The sequence below is a fragment of the Dipteris shenzhenensis genome, chromosome 19 (assembly GCF_047967505.1).
Source record: "Dipteris shenzhenensis isolate YYH24624 ecotype China chromosome 19, Dip_SZ_1.0, whole genome shotgun sequence".
Taxonomy (NCBI): Eukaryota; Viridiplantae; Streptophyta; class Polypodiopsida; order Gleicheniales; family Dipteridaceae; genus Dipteris; species Dipteris shenzhenensis.
This window is the reverse complement of record NC_141614.1, coordinates 14,078,786-14,096,534: the sequence shown is the minus strand read 5'-3', so window position 1 is coordinate 14,096,534 and position 17,749 is coordinate 14,078,786. Positions and strand designations below refer to the sequence as shown.

At 43.5% G+C, this 17,749-nt stretch overlaps 1 protein-coding gene across 1 annotated transcript in view; it reads right to left on the bottom strand.

Moving 5' to 3' along the window:
* LOC147890124 (DNA polymerase epsilon catalytic subunit A-like) overlaps positions 1-17,034 on the bottom strand; it is a 67,116-nt gene extending 50,082 nt beyond the window's left edge. Inside the window, exons 1-6 of the mRNA XM_087390102.1 lie at positions 16,555-17,034; positions 16,390-16,455; positions 16,237-16,296; positions 15,937-16,032; positions 15,447-15,607; positions 2,777-2,880 (exon numbers count right to left, since the gene is read on the bottom strand). Of these exons, the coding sequence (XP_087246228.1) occupies positions 2,777-2,880; positions 15,447-15,607; positions 15,937-16,032; positions 16,237-16,296; positions 16,390-16,455; positions 16,555-16,836 (769 nt within the window). The 5' untranslated portion in view covers positions 16,837-17,034. The remainder of the gene's footprint in view (positions 1-2,776; positions 2,881-15,446; positions 15,608-15,936; positions 16,033-16,236; positions 16,297-16,389; positions 16,456-16,554) is intronic.
* Positions 17,035-17,749: the final 715 nt, after the last annotated feature.

Here is a 17,749-nt window from a genome sequence, read left to right as displayed (position 1 = left end):
TACACATATTCATGCTGAAAGTGCAGATTGCCAGGAGTGTGAAAATGCCATGAAGGGCCTGTGGGTGTGTGTGAGAAGAACAGTCCTCCATGGTCCCATTCCCTCATAGCTTGTGGATGTGTCCAACAGATGACTTTTGAATAAATTTGTCCAAATGAGTCCAAGAAGATGCCCAAACTCATCATGTAAAGGAAAACAGAAACTGTACTTGTCAACCTTCAGATAGCTGGCCACAAACTTGCAAAATCATCAATTTCAACACTGACACTTCAGTGATATACACATGGCACCATACAGAGCACACCTCAACATCATATGATTTCCCACACAGAGATCATAATCTTCCAATTGTAAGAATGTCAATACAATATAATCCAACAAGCTTTCAAATCAAAGGCGGACAAAACATTATCAAATCACAACTGCTATACAAAATATTAAACAAACTGTATAAGGGACTGAGCTATACATCCAACTTAAGAATCACGCCATAAAACTCCAGAATAGCCTTTCATTCTTAATGCACCCTCTCCCCCCCCCCCCCCCCATCCCCCGAAAAAAAGAAAAAGTGAACTTCTGTTAAGTATGACCAGAATACATAGAGTCAAGAATAAAATCCTATGAAAACCTCAGATAAAATCATGCAAGAAAGAGATGAGGCTGTCATAACCGATCACAGAATTGAAAGTGCCATGAAGGGCGGGTTATATGTGGAGAATAAACTATAATCCGACTCTCTCATGAAGGAAAGTCTCCTGGCTGCTACAGCACATGAGGAGCATTGAATCCTCCCCCGAGTGGCCACGAGGCTGTGTACAAAATCCTGGGAGAATTGAGGTCTGTATAAAGAAACAAGCATTGCTTCTAGAGTGATAAGCTGAGGCATTCCTCTAGCCATGAGAGTGGCCTTGTGCAAATATGCTCCATCCTAGAAGATCTGAGGGCCTGACTATGTGAGAGGCCCCCAAGTGATGTAACAAGTGACTCCTTATCCTGCCATGCCTTGCAAAACCCTCTATGCCTCTTTGCAACTCCAAATGCAATGCTGAACGAACACTTAAGGCTGTGAAGCGTTGCAGGTATCTATCTCCAAGAGTTCACAAGAGTACACCATGTTGGAAGAGCCAAAAGAACATGGAAATCTATCTCTTCCAGTAGAATCTCCAAATTCATCACCATAAATGTGTTTGCAAGGGCAAGGTGATGCCATAGGTCTCCCAATGAGCTCTCCGGGTGGTTGTCCACTGTAGGCTCTAACGCTAGCCTCATCTGGCATTCCAGACTAGTGTCATCAATAGTGCCCTATAAGGAGCTGCAGCATCATCAATGCCATCTCTTGGATCCCATGGTAGGTACTGGAATGAACACCCATGACAAATGATGGACGACGATTTATCCACCAGCAACCATCAAGTAAGCCAACCACTCTAATGATGTAAAGAATAGCATCCTTGATTGACTCTGTTGTATCAATCTAACCCTATGTAGCCTTGTAGTGGAGTATTTCTCCTCCCTTGTCCCAAAGGATGCGACAACCTCATGTGGAAAAGAAGACGCCCAGCCACTGAGCCTGGTGCCCTGAGTCTAATCTACTTCTTAAAGCCAATCAAGGGATATAGCTATGTCGATCCACACACTACGTCTGCCAATTTCTCGTAAGCTTTGAGTGATTGTATACAGTAAGGCAAGGGAGACTCTCTAAAGAATCTCCAACCGCCCACAAAGGAGACAGATCCCTTCTCCTCTGTAAACCATTGCATGTATCTCGAGTAGCCCATTGGACGTCCTAAGTCATCAAAAAAAAGCTCATTCCACATGATTGGTTGTCTGTCCCTCTCATCTTGAGCTTGAAGAGGATCTCGTGTAAGGGATCTTATGAGCTATTGCCAAGCTCTAATGATCATTGCTAAGAGAGGAAAATGTGATATGGACATCCATGAAAATTCATCTTACAGCATCCAATCATCACCTATTTAGGGAGAAAGCACATCTAGATTCAACAAGCGAAGAAATCCTTCCACGACTCATTGCTTGGAAGGAGGATCAGCTTGCCAAGGCAAGCTTCGCACTTGATGTCAGGATTGATGATTATGGCCTCCCTCACACAAAGGTAACATGATACTGCTCCAGGCCACTCTCAGCTTCATGTCATGTATACCATTACCAGAGGTAGTTCCGTACCAATCTGTTCAGCTAGCCAATACTTAAGCGTGAAAAGCACCAACAAAAGGTAATGCCCCAAGCAGAGGCCAATAAAACCTGATACACCATATGGGCTCTAGAGGGCTAAATCCAATGTAGTGGAGCTCCAATCAAGGAGCTTCTGTTGGAATAGTATTAGTCACCTTCCCATCCGTGAGCCCCCAAATGAGCAGTGCATCGGGGGGTGGACCAAGGTAGTAACGGGCTGCCACCTGGGCAGCATCATGGCTGGGATGTGGGCAGTATTCACACATGGAAAAGCAGAAAAAGGGGGCTGCCACATGGACAGCAAACAGGCTGCCATGTGGGCAGCACAACAGAGGAAATACCTAGAGGTTTGAGGCCCACATAAAGAACAGCAGTGGTACAGAACAGCCACATAATCCTCAATAACAACGCCAAGCATGTTGGTTGGAATTCTTTTTGGCAAGGCCAATTCACCAACAGAGTAAAGTAGCAAATCCAGATCACTAGGTTGATATAACATGTTAGAAAAGGCCACAAGCTCAGACTTCATTGAAAGTTTTAAACTGATTTTGAATGCAGCAGCTACTTATCTTTTAAGGACACTCACCGTTGTCTATTGCGAAGCGTACATGGTAAGGAACGTCATATTCGCGGATGTCAACCAGAAAATCAAGGTAGTCCTGAATCTTTGCATTATCTTGTTTGTTATCACTGTCAAAGGACCAATACTTTGCATCAGTATTCATCAGATATTGCCATCACTCCAGTCACAGCAAAACCATATGAGCAAAAAGAAACTGATACTGCCATCCCAACATAATACGGTAAGCATTAAAATTCATTGGCAGGCTCATTTTTTAGCGTAACCTAGTAGAGGGAAGTCAGCAAATTCAGAGTCCAAATGCACTACAATAACAAACTAAAGCTTGGGCCAGCAGGCGATGAACACAATGCAAATGAATCCAACACTATTCTCCTAGCACTTATAAGCAGTGGTCTGGTCTCGCATTGGAGCAGACTGTCATGGGAAGAAAAGTTTATCAAAGAGCAGCAGCAATTCTTGAGAAGGCCTTGAAGGTTACCTAGGAAAAATCAATCCATAGTAAGTCCCAAGGAATTGTAGAACTGCACAAAGGGAAGCTCCTCTGAATGCAAATCCCTTGAACGAAATCTTAGGATGGCGCTGCAACTTGAGCCTTTCTGCCTCTGAGCCACCCTATTTACCTTAAGCCCCCCCCCCCCCTTGCCACAGCCTCCTCCCTCTTCCTGCCCCCACCCTTCTTTCTCGCTTTTCTCTCCACCCCAAGCTTCATCTCAGGCCTGAGCTTTTGAATCTTTCCCCCATTTTAACCTATGTTTGCCAGCCCCTTTCTAGTCATCAAATCCCAGCCTATTCTTTCCAGCTCATGCCAGCCCTTCTTCCATCTTGCTTAGCCCCGACCTCTTTTTCCCCTTTATCGGTAACCTCTGGTTTTCCTAGCCCGATTCTCTATTGTGGCCCCCCTCTTTTGGCCTCCTTTCCAGCACATCCCTCCCTTGCCAAGATTATTGCTGTCCCTTGTCCTTTCCAGGCCCCCTCTTACTTGTCTAAGGGCTGGCCACAGTTTTTTCCATACGTGACCATACGCATCATAGTTAGGGGAAACGGAAACGGGGAAACGGGGAACGGAAACGGAAACAGAAATGTTTCGAGATTTCTGGGAGGGCTGAAACGGGGAAACGCCACATCAGCAAGGAAGGGGAGTAGATGATGATGGAGGGCTGAAGCAAGCTGCAGGAGAGAAAGGAGAGGAAAGGAGTGAATGGGGCTGAAGGAGGGCTGGAAAACCTTGAGGATGGAGAGAGTATGAGGCTGAAGGAGTGGACGGAGGCCAAAATCGAAAGCAAAAGGACAAAAAACGGGGCTGGCGGCGGATTTCGCGTGATTTTGGAGACCTAGCAGCCTATGTTGTCTGAAACAGCACATTTCAGGGCTCTGAAACATGTTTCAGCCAGCCGTTTCAGGGTCCTGAAACGTTTCAGACCCTGAAATGCGTTTCAGGAAACGAGGCTTCTCTGAAATGGCGTTTCAAGCTTGGCTGGGCTCTGAAACGGCCTGAAACGCATTTCAGCGTAACTGTGATACGCATACGTCATACGGGTACGGAAGTATGATTGGAGTATGGTTCAGCCCCCGGGGCTGAATCATATGTGACCCTAATTTTACCGCAAAAAATTCAGAAAAATATAGAATGTACACATTTACTTGAGAGAGAACTACAACAAACTTCAAACTTCATGTGACCCTAATTTTACCCCAAAAATTTCAGAAAAATATAGAATATACACATTTACTCGAGAGAGAACTACAACAAACTTCAAACTTCAAATTTTTATTGATTTTAAAGTCATGAAAAGTCCAGGAACTGGATTCTGTCATTTGATACATAGTGATAGACAACAAAACATCATGATCAATCATCAAAGGTAGCAGGTAGTAGATACTAGAAAAGTGAAAGAATCCTAGGCCCTGTAGGCTGCAGGTACTACATCAAAGGCAAGCTGAAAAACATCATTTAACAAACTGAAAAGGCTGCCAGCCTGGGCCTTGCAAGCTGCCACAAGCTACAGCCTCACAACTGTGAGGCTCAAGCCTCAAGATGCATCCTCATCCTGTGGCTCATCCTCATCATCATCAGCATCAGTGCCATCCTCCTCCTCCTCCTCCTCCTCCTCATCCTCATCCTCATCACTGTCAATCTCATCTGCCTCGCCATGGGACTCCAAAATACTGGAGCTGCTTGAAGCTGCAACATTCATCCTTCCTGTAACAAGAGGGGCTGGTCCGGCTGGAATCTCCTCTTCTCCCTCTGTAGTCTCTTGCAAAGCAAGCAGCCTTTCATCATCCTTCTCCTTGTTGATCATTTCCAAGGCACTTCTATCTTCTCAAATCCCCTTTCCTTGATTTTGGAGATCAATTGCAAATTAGTATGGATGTATACTAATTGTTCTATATTCTTTGGAAGAAGCCTATTCCTTCTTTTGGTATGTATAAGAGAGAATGTGCTCCAGTTTCTCTCACAAGGAGAAGCACATGTCCCCTGCGAGAGCACTCGAATAGCCAACTACTGCAAATTTGGAGTGTGAGCCCCAAATGTCTCCCACCACTTCACCCCTTGGTGCATCCTCTTATCATCCTTCGCAATTGCCTGAGCAAATGTGCCTGACATGGACTTGTAAACATCAAACTCATCAAATAAGATGCCCTACCTCTCAACACCATACTTCGTGTACCGCTCAATGATATCCATCCACCCATCATGCACCTCCTTGTCACCATCTGGATTTCTCTCTCTCCAAATAGGATGGAGAACAAAAGCTGCTGCATGTAAAGGAGAGTGCATCATATCCCACCTATTAACACACAAGGCTCTGACATCAACCAACTTGGAGGAGTCTATGCCATCTATAGTTTGTATCTTCTCCACCATTTGATCAGTGAGCTCATCTTCAGAATAGGTGCACATATCTTCACTATGACTCTTGCTTCCTGCCAAAACGAGGCATCCAATACAATGGAAGACACCTGTTGTGCTTTCACAGTGCATGATACTTTCTTCCTGCATCACTCACAACCATACGACACAATCCATTGTAGACTCTCTCATCCAACAAGTTTGCTAACACGATAAACATGTAAGCAAACCGAGTCTCTGCAGGTTTCACTAATTCCTTCTTGCTGAAAGTTCTGAATAATGCTAACACAGTGAGCTTCAGAGTAACAAACATGACAATCATGTTGGCATGTGTTAACACTGGCTTCACCCAAGCAAGCTGCCCAATGTCCTCAAATAAGAGTTCAAGGCAATGGCATATGCATCTAGTATAGAAAATATGAGGCCACTCCTCTATCAAATCTCCTGCTCGCATGCAGTTAGATGCATTATCCATGCACACCTGCACCACATTATTTGGCCCAACATCAAGAATGGCATCTTTTAATATCCCAAAAATGTATTCCCTTGATTTATACTGCCCACTAGTATCCACAGACTTCAAGAAGACAGATCCAAAAATGCATGAGACCATAATATTAATGATAGGCCTACACCGAGTGTCAGACCAAGCATCACACACTATGTTGCATCCATACTTTTTCCATTTCTCCCGAAACTGCAGCAACTCATGATCTATGCATACCACCTCATTTTTCAGCTCCAAAGTGCACAAGGATTTGTAAGATGAAGGCTTAAAGCTAGGCCCAAAATGGCCAATTGCACGGACCATTTCCAAAAAATATGGACTCCTCATCTTCCAATGAGGAATGTCCTCTGCAAAGAAAAAGCCCCGAAGAGCAATGTGGACCTCCCTTTGGCACCTTTTGTTTCTTATTTTTTGGTTCATGTGTAGATGCACTTGCACTTGCAGCACCACTCTCCCAGGCATCTCCCAAATCAACCACATATGCATCAAGCTCTTCTGCAAATTTATTTTTACTTGCCTTTGCTTGCAACCTTCAACAAGTGTCTTTCACATTTTCAAGGGGAGAGGAGCAAGGGTCAACCCCAAGGCCTGTCAGCCCAAGAAAGTGTGCTCTTATGCAACTAGGTCCTACATCCCATTTGTGAGGGCAGTGCTTGCATTCACAAGTGAACTGCCCCTTTCCCAAAGGCCTCAGTGTCTCCACAAATTCCCATTCTTCTCTTTTCTTTCTTCCCATCTACAAGAGAGAGAGATAGAGAGATGAGAATCTGAATTTCAGAATGAGAATAAACTTCAAGACCCAAAATTCCACAGATAACATGGAACTTGGAAGAGATAAGAGGGAGTCAGTGGTCACCTCGGTCCTCCTTCGATCGAATCCTAAAGGCTAAGAGTCACAAGAGCTCAGAGAATCTTCTCTTGCTGAAGGCCAAGACCTAGGTAGCTGAAGCTTGAGACTCCAGAGCTCAAGGTGGAGTCTGGTGGACTCTAGACTCCTGGCTAATCTTGCCAACTGCCTAAGGATGATTTTCCCTTTGGTTGAGCCTCAAAACTCCCACGATAACTTGAACAGGAGTAATGTAGCTGGAGATCCTTCCACGCACCCTTTTTCTTCTTAATCCCTCTCCTTTGGTGACCCGTGCTGTCCCTTTTGCAGCTAGGTTTGGCCTTAGCAAATCCAGACCCCCCTCCCTTCCACCACAAACCCCCGCTTGAATGCCCTCCCACCCTTCTATCATCACCTTGGCCACCTACCCTTTCCCCCAAATTGCATCGAGCCTTCCCTCCTCCAACCAATCCCATCTCAGCCAACGTCTATGCAGCCCCCTCTCAGCCAGTCCCCCATGAAGCCTTCTTCACAACCCCCTCTCCCTAGATCTTGCACTGCTCACTAATAGTCTGTAGGATTTGGTAGTGGCATAACACCATTGTCGCAGATCATAATGGTGTGGGATGCCATGGTTTCCTGTTGCTAACCACGATAAGAGAGAGATACCCTAGACCTTCATCTCGGTGGTGATCCATCATCCAATGTATTTTTGGACCTTTCGCTAGCAAATGAGTCAACTCTCAACTACAAATTGTCATATGTTTTCTAACCCTATGTCTTCCCTAGTTGGAAGCTTTACCATAAGTGGTTTCATGGATCGAGGATATAATATTTGCTCACAAGTCAAGGAAAACCTAATAGCTTCACAATGGATCATACCAAAAGTACATGCTATAAAAGATCGAATCATTCACAAGCATAAGACAATATGATCTTTGGAACAAATACTCCTAGACCTGTGATGATGTAAATCTTGATGCTTGGAAATTTTATTTTTTTTAAGCATGATTCTTGCATACACACTGTGTGTGAGTGTGTGCGCGCTCGCTAGGGATGTCCACTTAGTGCGCTGTTGTATGCGATAGACACGCATCCAATGCTTCAATACATTGATCATGTTGTAGGTACAGGCATGTTGCATGGATTGGAAATTCATGGAAGTCGCACCATGGTTACTCAAGCATATGCCGATGATTCTTTTTTTAGTCCAAAGAACTTCCCTTATGCATGCTCTATCATTATATGGCCTCACTGTTGGATGTGAATTTTCATAAGTCCAACTATTACCACTGCATTCCATAGACTAGCATAGACTTTTATGGCCGAGGGAAATTTTTCTGCCTACTCAATTAGTTCGCCACCTTGGTTATTCTTTTGGCTCAAGGATTACTCGTCATTAACAAACTGGCTGGGTACTTGCAAAATTGAAGAAAAAACTTGAATACTCGAAAATTGGCAACTTGGTCATTGCATGTTCACCTAAGAATAGTCCAATCTATTTCAGTGGCATACATTCAATTTTACTTACCTTTGATCATGTTTGGCAAGGGAGATCTTACATGCTTTATGTCAACCATTATGGAAACTTTTTGGCCTTCCAAAAATGGCCGAAAAAGTTTGAGATTACTTTCAGTGCAACGTCTCTCTTCGCCAAAGTTGCATGGCGGTTTAAATATTCTCAACATTCAATTGCATATCTTTGCTCATAAGGGCAAAATGATGCTGCAATTTATGCAAAATGATCAACCTTGGGCTGCCATGATGCGCTACTTGCTTTTACAAATCACCACCCTCTACCTTTGGTTACTGGCAACCAACTCAATGGGATTTTCTACTTGGTTGTATTGATGGTGCAAGCCAATTTCTTAAGGGCTGAAAGTATACATTGGTCAAAGTCCTTTGACCCTCCGTTGGGCTTTACAAGAACCCAGACGTTCCTACTTTATTAGTTTCAAAGGAATCCGATATGTGGCTGATGTGTTTCATGATGATGGTACCATGATATTTTTTCCTTTGGCTGCCAGACAATATGGTTTAGCGATGCATTATCGCCCCCTATGGCAAAACATTGCTCACATGCTTCATCCTTTTCTGCCAATACCTTCACTTGAAGCTTCAAGATAGGCTTGAGGATTCGACTCGCCAAGTTCATCAGCCCATCCTTTGAGGCTATCTCACATTATGGTACCTTCCTTGTATAAAGTTTTGTTGCCCCCACCTTGGGTTTCTGATAAGGCAAATCAACTCTGGCACATGTATCGCCCGGCAAAGTGGTGGAGGATGAGATTGCAGAAGCTTTGGAAATTCAAAGTCCCTCTTCGACAGTAAGTTTTTTTTTAGGCGGGTGATACTCGGGGGGTTTCTGTTTAGGCAACTCTTGGCAAGCAAACATATTGCTCCCGCTATTTGTCACAGATCCTTGGCTCCACAAGAATCTGTGCCTCATCTCCTTTGGCATTGTCCACACACCTGTGTTTTCTTGGATGTTCTTCGGCAGTGTTTGAGAACTAGATTTCCCACTGCTACCTTTGGGAAGTATTTCTGGCTTTTTGGGATTCACCCACGCAATGAAGGGTTTCAATTGTTTTTCATTTGGGTTCCTTACTGGGCAATTTAGACGCTATGAAAGGATAGAAATCATAGTCTTTAGTGATCTTACTTATTTCAACTTTCCCTTTCTTTCGACACTCTCTGCAACAATCTTTCTTTGATTGTCTACAGACTCATTACATAGACTATAATGTATACTTGTCAAATAGTGAGATCTTCTGCTGATGTACTTTTGAGCTTCCCATTCAAGGGAAGCTACTGTGAAATATAATGCATCAAAATCCTGATCCAATTGGGGCTATTACAGCATATGCATGAGCTGAATTTGAGTCTCAATCCCCTACTTGGATTGCTACCCTTCCATTGCAATTTGACGCACGCAACCGAAATCTTTTGAAAGCGTACCTTGGAGAACATATCAGAGAATGTGTTTTATAATCTAACCAGGGAATGTGAAGCAAGACTCTTCGTCGAGCACCAGACCACCAACAGGTAGTACGTATAATCTAGGATTGTCATGATGTAGTCACTCGCTTTTGGAGCGCTAGTTCCATCATCGCAAGATGAGTTGCCCACGGTGAGGGTAGTTGTGAGCTAGGAGGAATGGAGGATATTTATGGTGCGATTGCCCGCGTTGCTTTGGCAAGCTTTTTTGGCCCACGGTGAGGGTAGTTGTGAGCTAGGAGGAATGGAGGATATTTATGGTGCGATTGCCCACGTTGCTTTGGCAAGCTTTTTTGGCTCTTTGGGGGTTACCCACACATAGCCTGAGTTTGATTTTTTCTTAACCTGGGTTCGATGTTGGGCACCCAAGACTCTGTGGAATTCCACCTTTTCCATGTTTCACTATTTCTTGGATGTCACTTAGGCAATCCTTCTATGATTGCCTCTCTGTTTGTCAAATTGATCACTCTATTTACTTGTCTTACAATGAAATCTTTTGATATTGTAATTGCATCTCTCCTCTTTGGAGATTGCTTTTTGCAATAAAATCATACATGGTTTTTACCAAAAAAAGTGTGTGTTGCTCCGTGATTTTCTTCCCAAATTGGGGACTTATCTTCATGTTTGATTCCTAGCATCTCTTTTAGCAAACAATTTTGCCTATTTGGTAGATATGCCTCTACACCAGAGTATGTTCAATTTTTCAACTGGTGTCATTATTGGGGCAAAGTGGTCTCTATATCATGCATGCATGTAACTCTCAAATGTATGGGCATTGCTTTATGGATATTTATCATTTCTTTCATTCCTCCCTACATTGCTCCCTTCAGGACGCACATTTCATGGGAGATCTTCTTGCGACCCAGGTAAAAGTGTTCTTTCACTGTTTTTAGTCTTGTTGTGTTGGTTGTTCTTCACTGGAGCAGCTATGTTGGTCTTCTTTTCCTCTTCTTCTAGTTATGAGTAGTAGCTATCTCACTTTGGGACAGCTATGAAATGTGCATTTCTCTTAATGAAAGTGTGTGTTGCTTGGCAATCTTTATTTTTTTAAAGCATGTTCATGCATGTGTGTGTGCGCGCACCTATCCCATAGATGTTTGGCTCCCATCGAATCTTTGCTTCATCTTTTCTAGACTTGTCCTGTCACTCGGGATTTCTTTTCATTGATTCAGCAACGTCTTCGCGCACACTTTTCGTCTGCTACATTTGAAAAGCTTTTATGGCTCTTTGGGATTCACCCGCAACAATCGGATTTTAACTTGTTCTTTGCATGGGTCAGATATCGGGCACTCTAAACAATATGGAAAGACAAGGATCGACAAGTCTTTCATGAGCCCACCGCTTCCATGTTTTTTTACTTTCGCATGTCACTCAAGCAATCACTCTATGATTGCTTGTCTATTCAGCAGATAGACTATACTGTCTACTTGTCTTATACTAAGATTTTCTAATTTTGTATTGGCTGATCTCTGCTTTGGAGAAAGTCTTTTTGTAATATAAAGCTACATGGATTTCACTATATATTAAAAAGTGTGTGTGTACTTGTCCTACAATGAGATTCTCGTTTTGGGATAGTGACTCTGTAAAATAAAGCAATCAAATTTTCACCTCAAAAAAAAAAAGGGTGTACTTGTCCTACAGTGAGATTTTTTCTTGATGTACTTTTCACCTTCCCAGTTTGGGACAGCTCCATTGTAATATAAAGCATCAAATTTTTCACACCAAAAAAAAATGTGTGTGTGTGTGTGTGTCTTTCTTTCTTTGCTTCTTTCTTTCTTTATTTATTAATTTATTTTATTTATTTTTTTGTAAAAATCATCGAAGGACCAAAGGGTCTATGATTTAAAAAACTTGATACAATGAGCTGAGGCGAAGTCTCTGAACAAGTATCAACGCCCATGATGAGCTATATAATGAGAGAGAACACTCTGAGCTCATGGAAAGGGACAAGGTTGGCAGCACTATGATAGCCATCTGGGAAAGGCTGGTGGAGAAGTCAAGCCTAAGAGGAGGTCGGCGATGTGCAAGGTTGCTGCAGCAGCATTTAAATTTGTGATGGGACGCTGACAACTATTAGTACGTGTGGTCCATTGTGGTCTACTAAGTATGGCCCTATGACGAACCAATGCCATTTATCACCCCCATCGGCTGTGCCTCCAATTTGGTGAGTATGAAGGGAAGGTCTCCTAGTCCTATCTGTGACCCAACCAGCTAGTGAGTTTGATGTCTCTCGCTCTGGTCCGCAGATCCGCCGTCTCCCTGAAGTCTATTGGTCAGTGTTGTTGGGCTGAAATAAATCAATAATCATGCTTTGAGTGGAGTTTGGCTGTCAGTCTTGGGCTCACCTTTGGGTAGATGCTCCCTATGTCGGACGATCTCTTGAATGAAAGACACCAAGCACCTCTGATCTGGATAGGACAAAAGGCTAGATAGGGATCCAAAACCATCCCTAAAGAGGCAATGATAGTGACCTCTGATCTAATGGTACATTGAGCATCTGAAAGCGAAATGCTCCTCCGACTTGATCTCCTGATGATCGCGTAGGGTACAGATACGATCCTCTCTAGGTATGACCACTTTTCGTCCACTACACGATAGATATCCCCAAGGAGTGACGGAAGTAGATCCATGTGTAGTTTGGTGGATCAATGAAAACCTATAATGAAATCCACAACCAATGGTCTCTGTAAAAATTGAGCTTCATAAGGAGCTTGCTGGACACCCAACCAAGCCTCGAATATGTGTTAACTGTAAAAGGTCCTCTCAAATGACCTGGTCCACCTCATGATATGTGAGCGGGATGAAGGGGACCTCAATGATGTACTGGAAGGGAGGTAGCATGACTATATGGATTCCCAAGCTCTCAAACCACTGCATGTACATGCATACGAACACCTCTCTATTGCCAATGATGAAAATAAAGCCAACCAAAGAAGCTTGCATTGCATTGTGGTGCAAGAGCCAGTCTCTGAAGTGAGAGAGATATGTGATAACCCGAAACGTTGCATCGAGCTATAATAGGGATGCTCCGAGCTCAGCCAAGACTATATGTTGTGGGACTGAAGGCTTATTGCGAATCATCTGTGAAACCTTGAGAATGTGACGGCTCTCAACTCGAGCCCAATCTGTCTCTGATAAGTCTGGCCCTCAACAAGGGCTACAACACATACCCACTGGACAGACCAAAAAGTCAAAGAGAAGAGTCTTGGTTCGAGAATTCTACAACTGAGAGTGAAAGCATTGCTGCTCAAGTCTCGCAAGTGCAATGAATCCCTTGCTCAATTAGGCATATAGTATTGGTCACATCGAGAAGATTAAGCCGAAGAAAAGAATCCCCAAATATGTGTAGGATACAACAACCTCCACCGGAAACTTATCCAAGGTGAAATGCTCTGTGCATGGCTGCCTGAACGTGTTGAAGATCATGACCTTGGTTTTATCAAGGTTGACCTTCAAGTCAAGTGTCTAGCAAAGGGTATGAAGCGCATCCAAGTGTTGCTAGAGACCCTCTACTAAGGAAGAGAGTAGGACCACATTATCTCCGTACAAGAGAATATGAAGCAAGAATCCAATTAGAGAGCAACCAGCCCCTCCTAGGGTCCCAATGCACATCTCAAGCTCATCCATGTAGAGGCCAAACAAGGTTGGTGATAACGAGAAAACTTATTTGACCCCAATAGTGCTCATTATCTCCTTTGTCTACCTTGGACCATTGTCTACCTTGGACATGTCCAAACCCTACCCGAGCCTCATAAAGTCGCACGATTGCCCAAGTAATCTCCTAATCATACCCCAACTCCTGTAGAAGTCTAATGAGTCGAGCTCTCGACGCTATGTCAAAAGCCTTGCAAAAATCCACAAAGCAGCAATAAATCCTCTGTCTCCGTTCCCTGGCCTCTTGATGACCCCTCTGAGTGTGAGTATATGATCCATGGTCCCGTGATCGATCCAGAGGTCAACCTACCCCACAGCTCTAAGTTCCTTGAGCTTTGCAAACAAGCTAACCTCTCTCGAGTAGTAATACATAGATCTTAGACATGACATGTTCAATCATAATTGTCCTGTCATTTTTCAAGCTCATGAGAGAGAAAGAGAGACATACACACTTGGCTTTTAGCAAAATTTATTTGTCATTCTATTACATCACAAAAACATCAAAATAGATCATTATATGACAAGGAGAAATATTCAAGATCCCACACACATAGACAATCACAGAATGATTGCCGTAGCACACCACCCACATGGCAAATTCTCTTGGACCAAAGAAAATAAGCGATGAGGTTTTTGCAAAGCAATGGTGGCGTAATAGCTTTGACCAATGAAGGCTCTCAGCACACAAGGAGTTTCCTAAAGAGCATCAGTGCCATTCCATTTAAGATGGAAGAGTATGTCTTTCCAATCAGAAAGCAATTTACTCTGCCATCAATGTGACCCAAAAGAAAGTCCCATGAGGTAGGCTACCAACAACCAAAGGCTGCAGAAGACAAGTGCACAATCAAATGTTGCATCATGGCATCATGAATATCCATGGCTGACCACCCTATATGAATTGCAGCATCATTCTCCCCTTGTGAGCCAGAATATGCATGTGTATTGAGGACATTCAGTCCCCCATGCATTTTAGGTGACCAAAGGTGACCCCCTGAAAGCAACCTAAGGGCTTTGCTCCAAGAAATTAGACATAAACAGGTGATAATCCCACTTGGCAAACATGATCAAGGGCAAATAAAACTGAATATAGACACACATTCACACATGCATGTGCATGTACATATACACACATGCGCACACATAAAACAAAGGGAAGGCCTTGATCGACACGATGTTTGTGCAATGTGTAATGGGTGGGTGTGCAACATGCAACTCTGTGTTTGTGAGTCCACTGCCATGGTGGTGGGATACATACAATTGCATCCGTATGTGCAGTTGATTCAATAAGCATTAAATATTCTCTATAAAGGAGTTGCATCGCCTCTTTCTTGTTTGAGATTCTTTCAGTTAAGCAAGCACATACGCATGTGTAGTTGGCTCCGTAGGTGTGGCCTAATGCATGTTACAACAGACCCACCTGCTTCATACTCTCACTAAAGGAATGTTAGCTGTACACTGTAATGTCCTTTGTCGGAATCCTGCATTGAGCATGTAGCACAATATTATTCGGACCATCAGACGGTAGATTTGCAATCAGTGGCTGGATGAGCAAAAATGCAGCCATTGAGCAAATGCTTAAAATATAGATAAGGTATCACGGTATTGCCATAAGGCTGCCTTCATAAGTTCAAGATGCACACTCTTATCTCCACCAGATTGCAGATTAGCAAGGAAACAATGGACACCGCATCCTTCACCACAATACATAACAACTTACAAGCCAATGCTCTCAATATGAAAAAAAAAAATTTGAGGAATACTAGCGTGGCTTTCATAGATCGTGCCAATATCAATCACAACTTTTAAGTAAGGCTTTGTCAGGATTTGATAAGTTCACCTGGAGCCGTAAAGAAATGACCCGTATGCTTCAGCAGCTTCCAATTTTGCCTGATTTCGCTCCACGACTGGCAAGAGATCACTTTTCACTTGCATCAAGTTCTGTACAGTATTGAAGCTAACCTTCAAGAAGACTCCCCTAAGGCCGGACAGATGATTTTTCTGTGCTTCCAAATCACGAGTCCAAAGAATCCAGAAAGTTAACTGTCAAGCTCGCTTTCCAAAAAAAAGCTGAAAGAAACGCTGACAGGAACAGGACGAGCTACTGTGCACAGAAGCAATAAATATATGAAAGATTCCACACAAAAAAGAGGCGTTTCCTTTTCAGCTGCTGTATTAAATCTTTAGAACACTATTATATATTTCGAGATTGAAAACTTTAGGGACAATCTTTGCTGTCGCATGTACTACGTTGCTGTCCTGCAACTGGGATACAGACATGATCCAGTAATTACCAATATCTTCAAGAAAAAAACAGCAGCGAAGCCTACCAGATCAAGATCCTCTTTTTCAACAATTTGGATGTCAGCGAGAAGGCCTTCGTATCTCCGTCTCAGATAAGCATCCACCTCTAGTTCAAGCCCTTTCTGCCATTTTAGAAATGCTTATATGTAAGCTCAGAACTCCATTTGAACAAGATAAGGTCCAGTTGAGATTCTGCTGGACTATCATTCTCTGCGTCTGTGTTGAAATGTGCTGTGCACCAGAGCTAAATTGGATCGAACAAAAACAGTCATTTTCTAGTTCGAAATTTTAAACAAACGAAGATAAACGAAGGAAAAGGTTCGAACTTTTGTTGCCACGTAAAAGTAAGGTGCAAACTTGAACCGTGACTTGAAGGTAGACCCATCCTGCAAGACACATGAGGCAATTAAGAAAGATGCCCGTGTTCGAACAGCGCGTGTCAAAAAGCACCTAGTTGCATTTTAACACAGAAAACTAACCTGACACATGAAATAGAGATCCACGCAGCTGTAAGTTTGGCTCGTGTCAGGATCATCAAGGGACGACTGCGATATCAAAGAAGATATTAAAATTCGCTTCGAAATTAGATAAATGTAGGCTAGATGAACGACAAGAATCACGAAGCAAAGAGAAATGAGGCTCACAGTTGCGAGTGTTACGAGCCATCCCAATCGACGTTCGCCTTCACTGAAAACATCAAATCCAAGCCTGGCTTCCAAAGCATCCTCTGAGGATCGCCAGACTTTTGATATTCCTACTCGGCGTATGCTGTTTCTACCAGCTGTCGATAACTTGTCCCGCTCTCCAGGTCCTCTCTTCGAGCCTCTACCTCGTCCCATACTTCCACCTCCGTCGTTCGCAGGCTGGAATCCGCCACCCCCTCTAATTTGGCCTCTGCCGCCTCGTCCTCTGCCCCTGTCGCTCATTTTGGGGGAATGCAGCGGATTTCCAAGTATGTCCAAGTACGAGGTATCAAATGGAGGTTTGTGGATGCATTGGAAGCCTGAAATGAGGCCAATTTCGCGAAAAAATGTGGCTGGTGACAGCAGGATGTGATTCTGGACTGGAATTCAAGCGATGTTGAAGCGCAATTGCAACTTCAATAGCGAGATTTTGGAGGAGGAGGAGGAGGAGGAGGAAGTTGGGGGCGGGAAGCTCCAACAACAGCAAGCTCAACAAAGCGCGGCAACCTTTGAAAGCGCGGCAAAAAAATGGTCAATTAACAAGACAGTTATTGGCCCTCCTCCACTAAACAGCCGTGCCTACCTGGCACTCCAGTGACCTTAGGCCCCGTTCACACCACCCGCCCGGCCTTGGAGGAGCAAAAGAAACGAGTTCAAGTTTCTTCAATGGACCCGCCATTTTGTTAGGATTAATCTAGAGTCCCAAAAAAGTTTTTTTTTTTTTTTTTTTTCGATAAGCTGCGATTATATTAAATTGAAAGAAAAGAGAAAGATTACAGCGCTGCCCGAAGGCAGAGTCAACAACCCCAACATGCTGGGGGGATTACCAAAGGAAAGTCCTATTCAAAAGGGAGGTGCTACTGTCTATCCTCTAAAGAGGATTTTGCTAGCACATTCTACAACAAGTTAAAATTTGATTTTTGAGAAGTGACAGGGCTACGAGGATTTCTTCTTGTTTGGCTAGGATCTCCAGCTTGGGATCTTGTACTTTGTACGTGTGGCCTTCCATCTTCTGCTTCAAGGCTTGCATCTTCATCCTCGCGTCTTTGAAAGAGTCTTCAATCTGCTTAAAAATGTCACGGATTAGAGGATGCAGTATATCTTTAAGCGTACCTTGAAAGAGCATTTCATTACGACTGATCCAAACATTCCATAA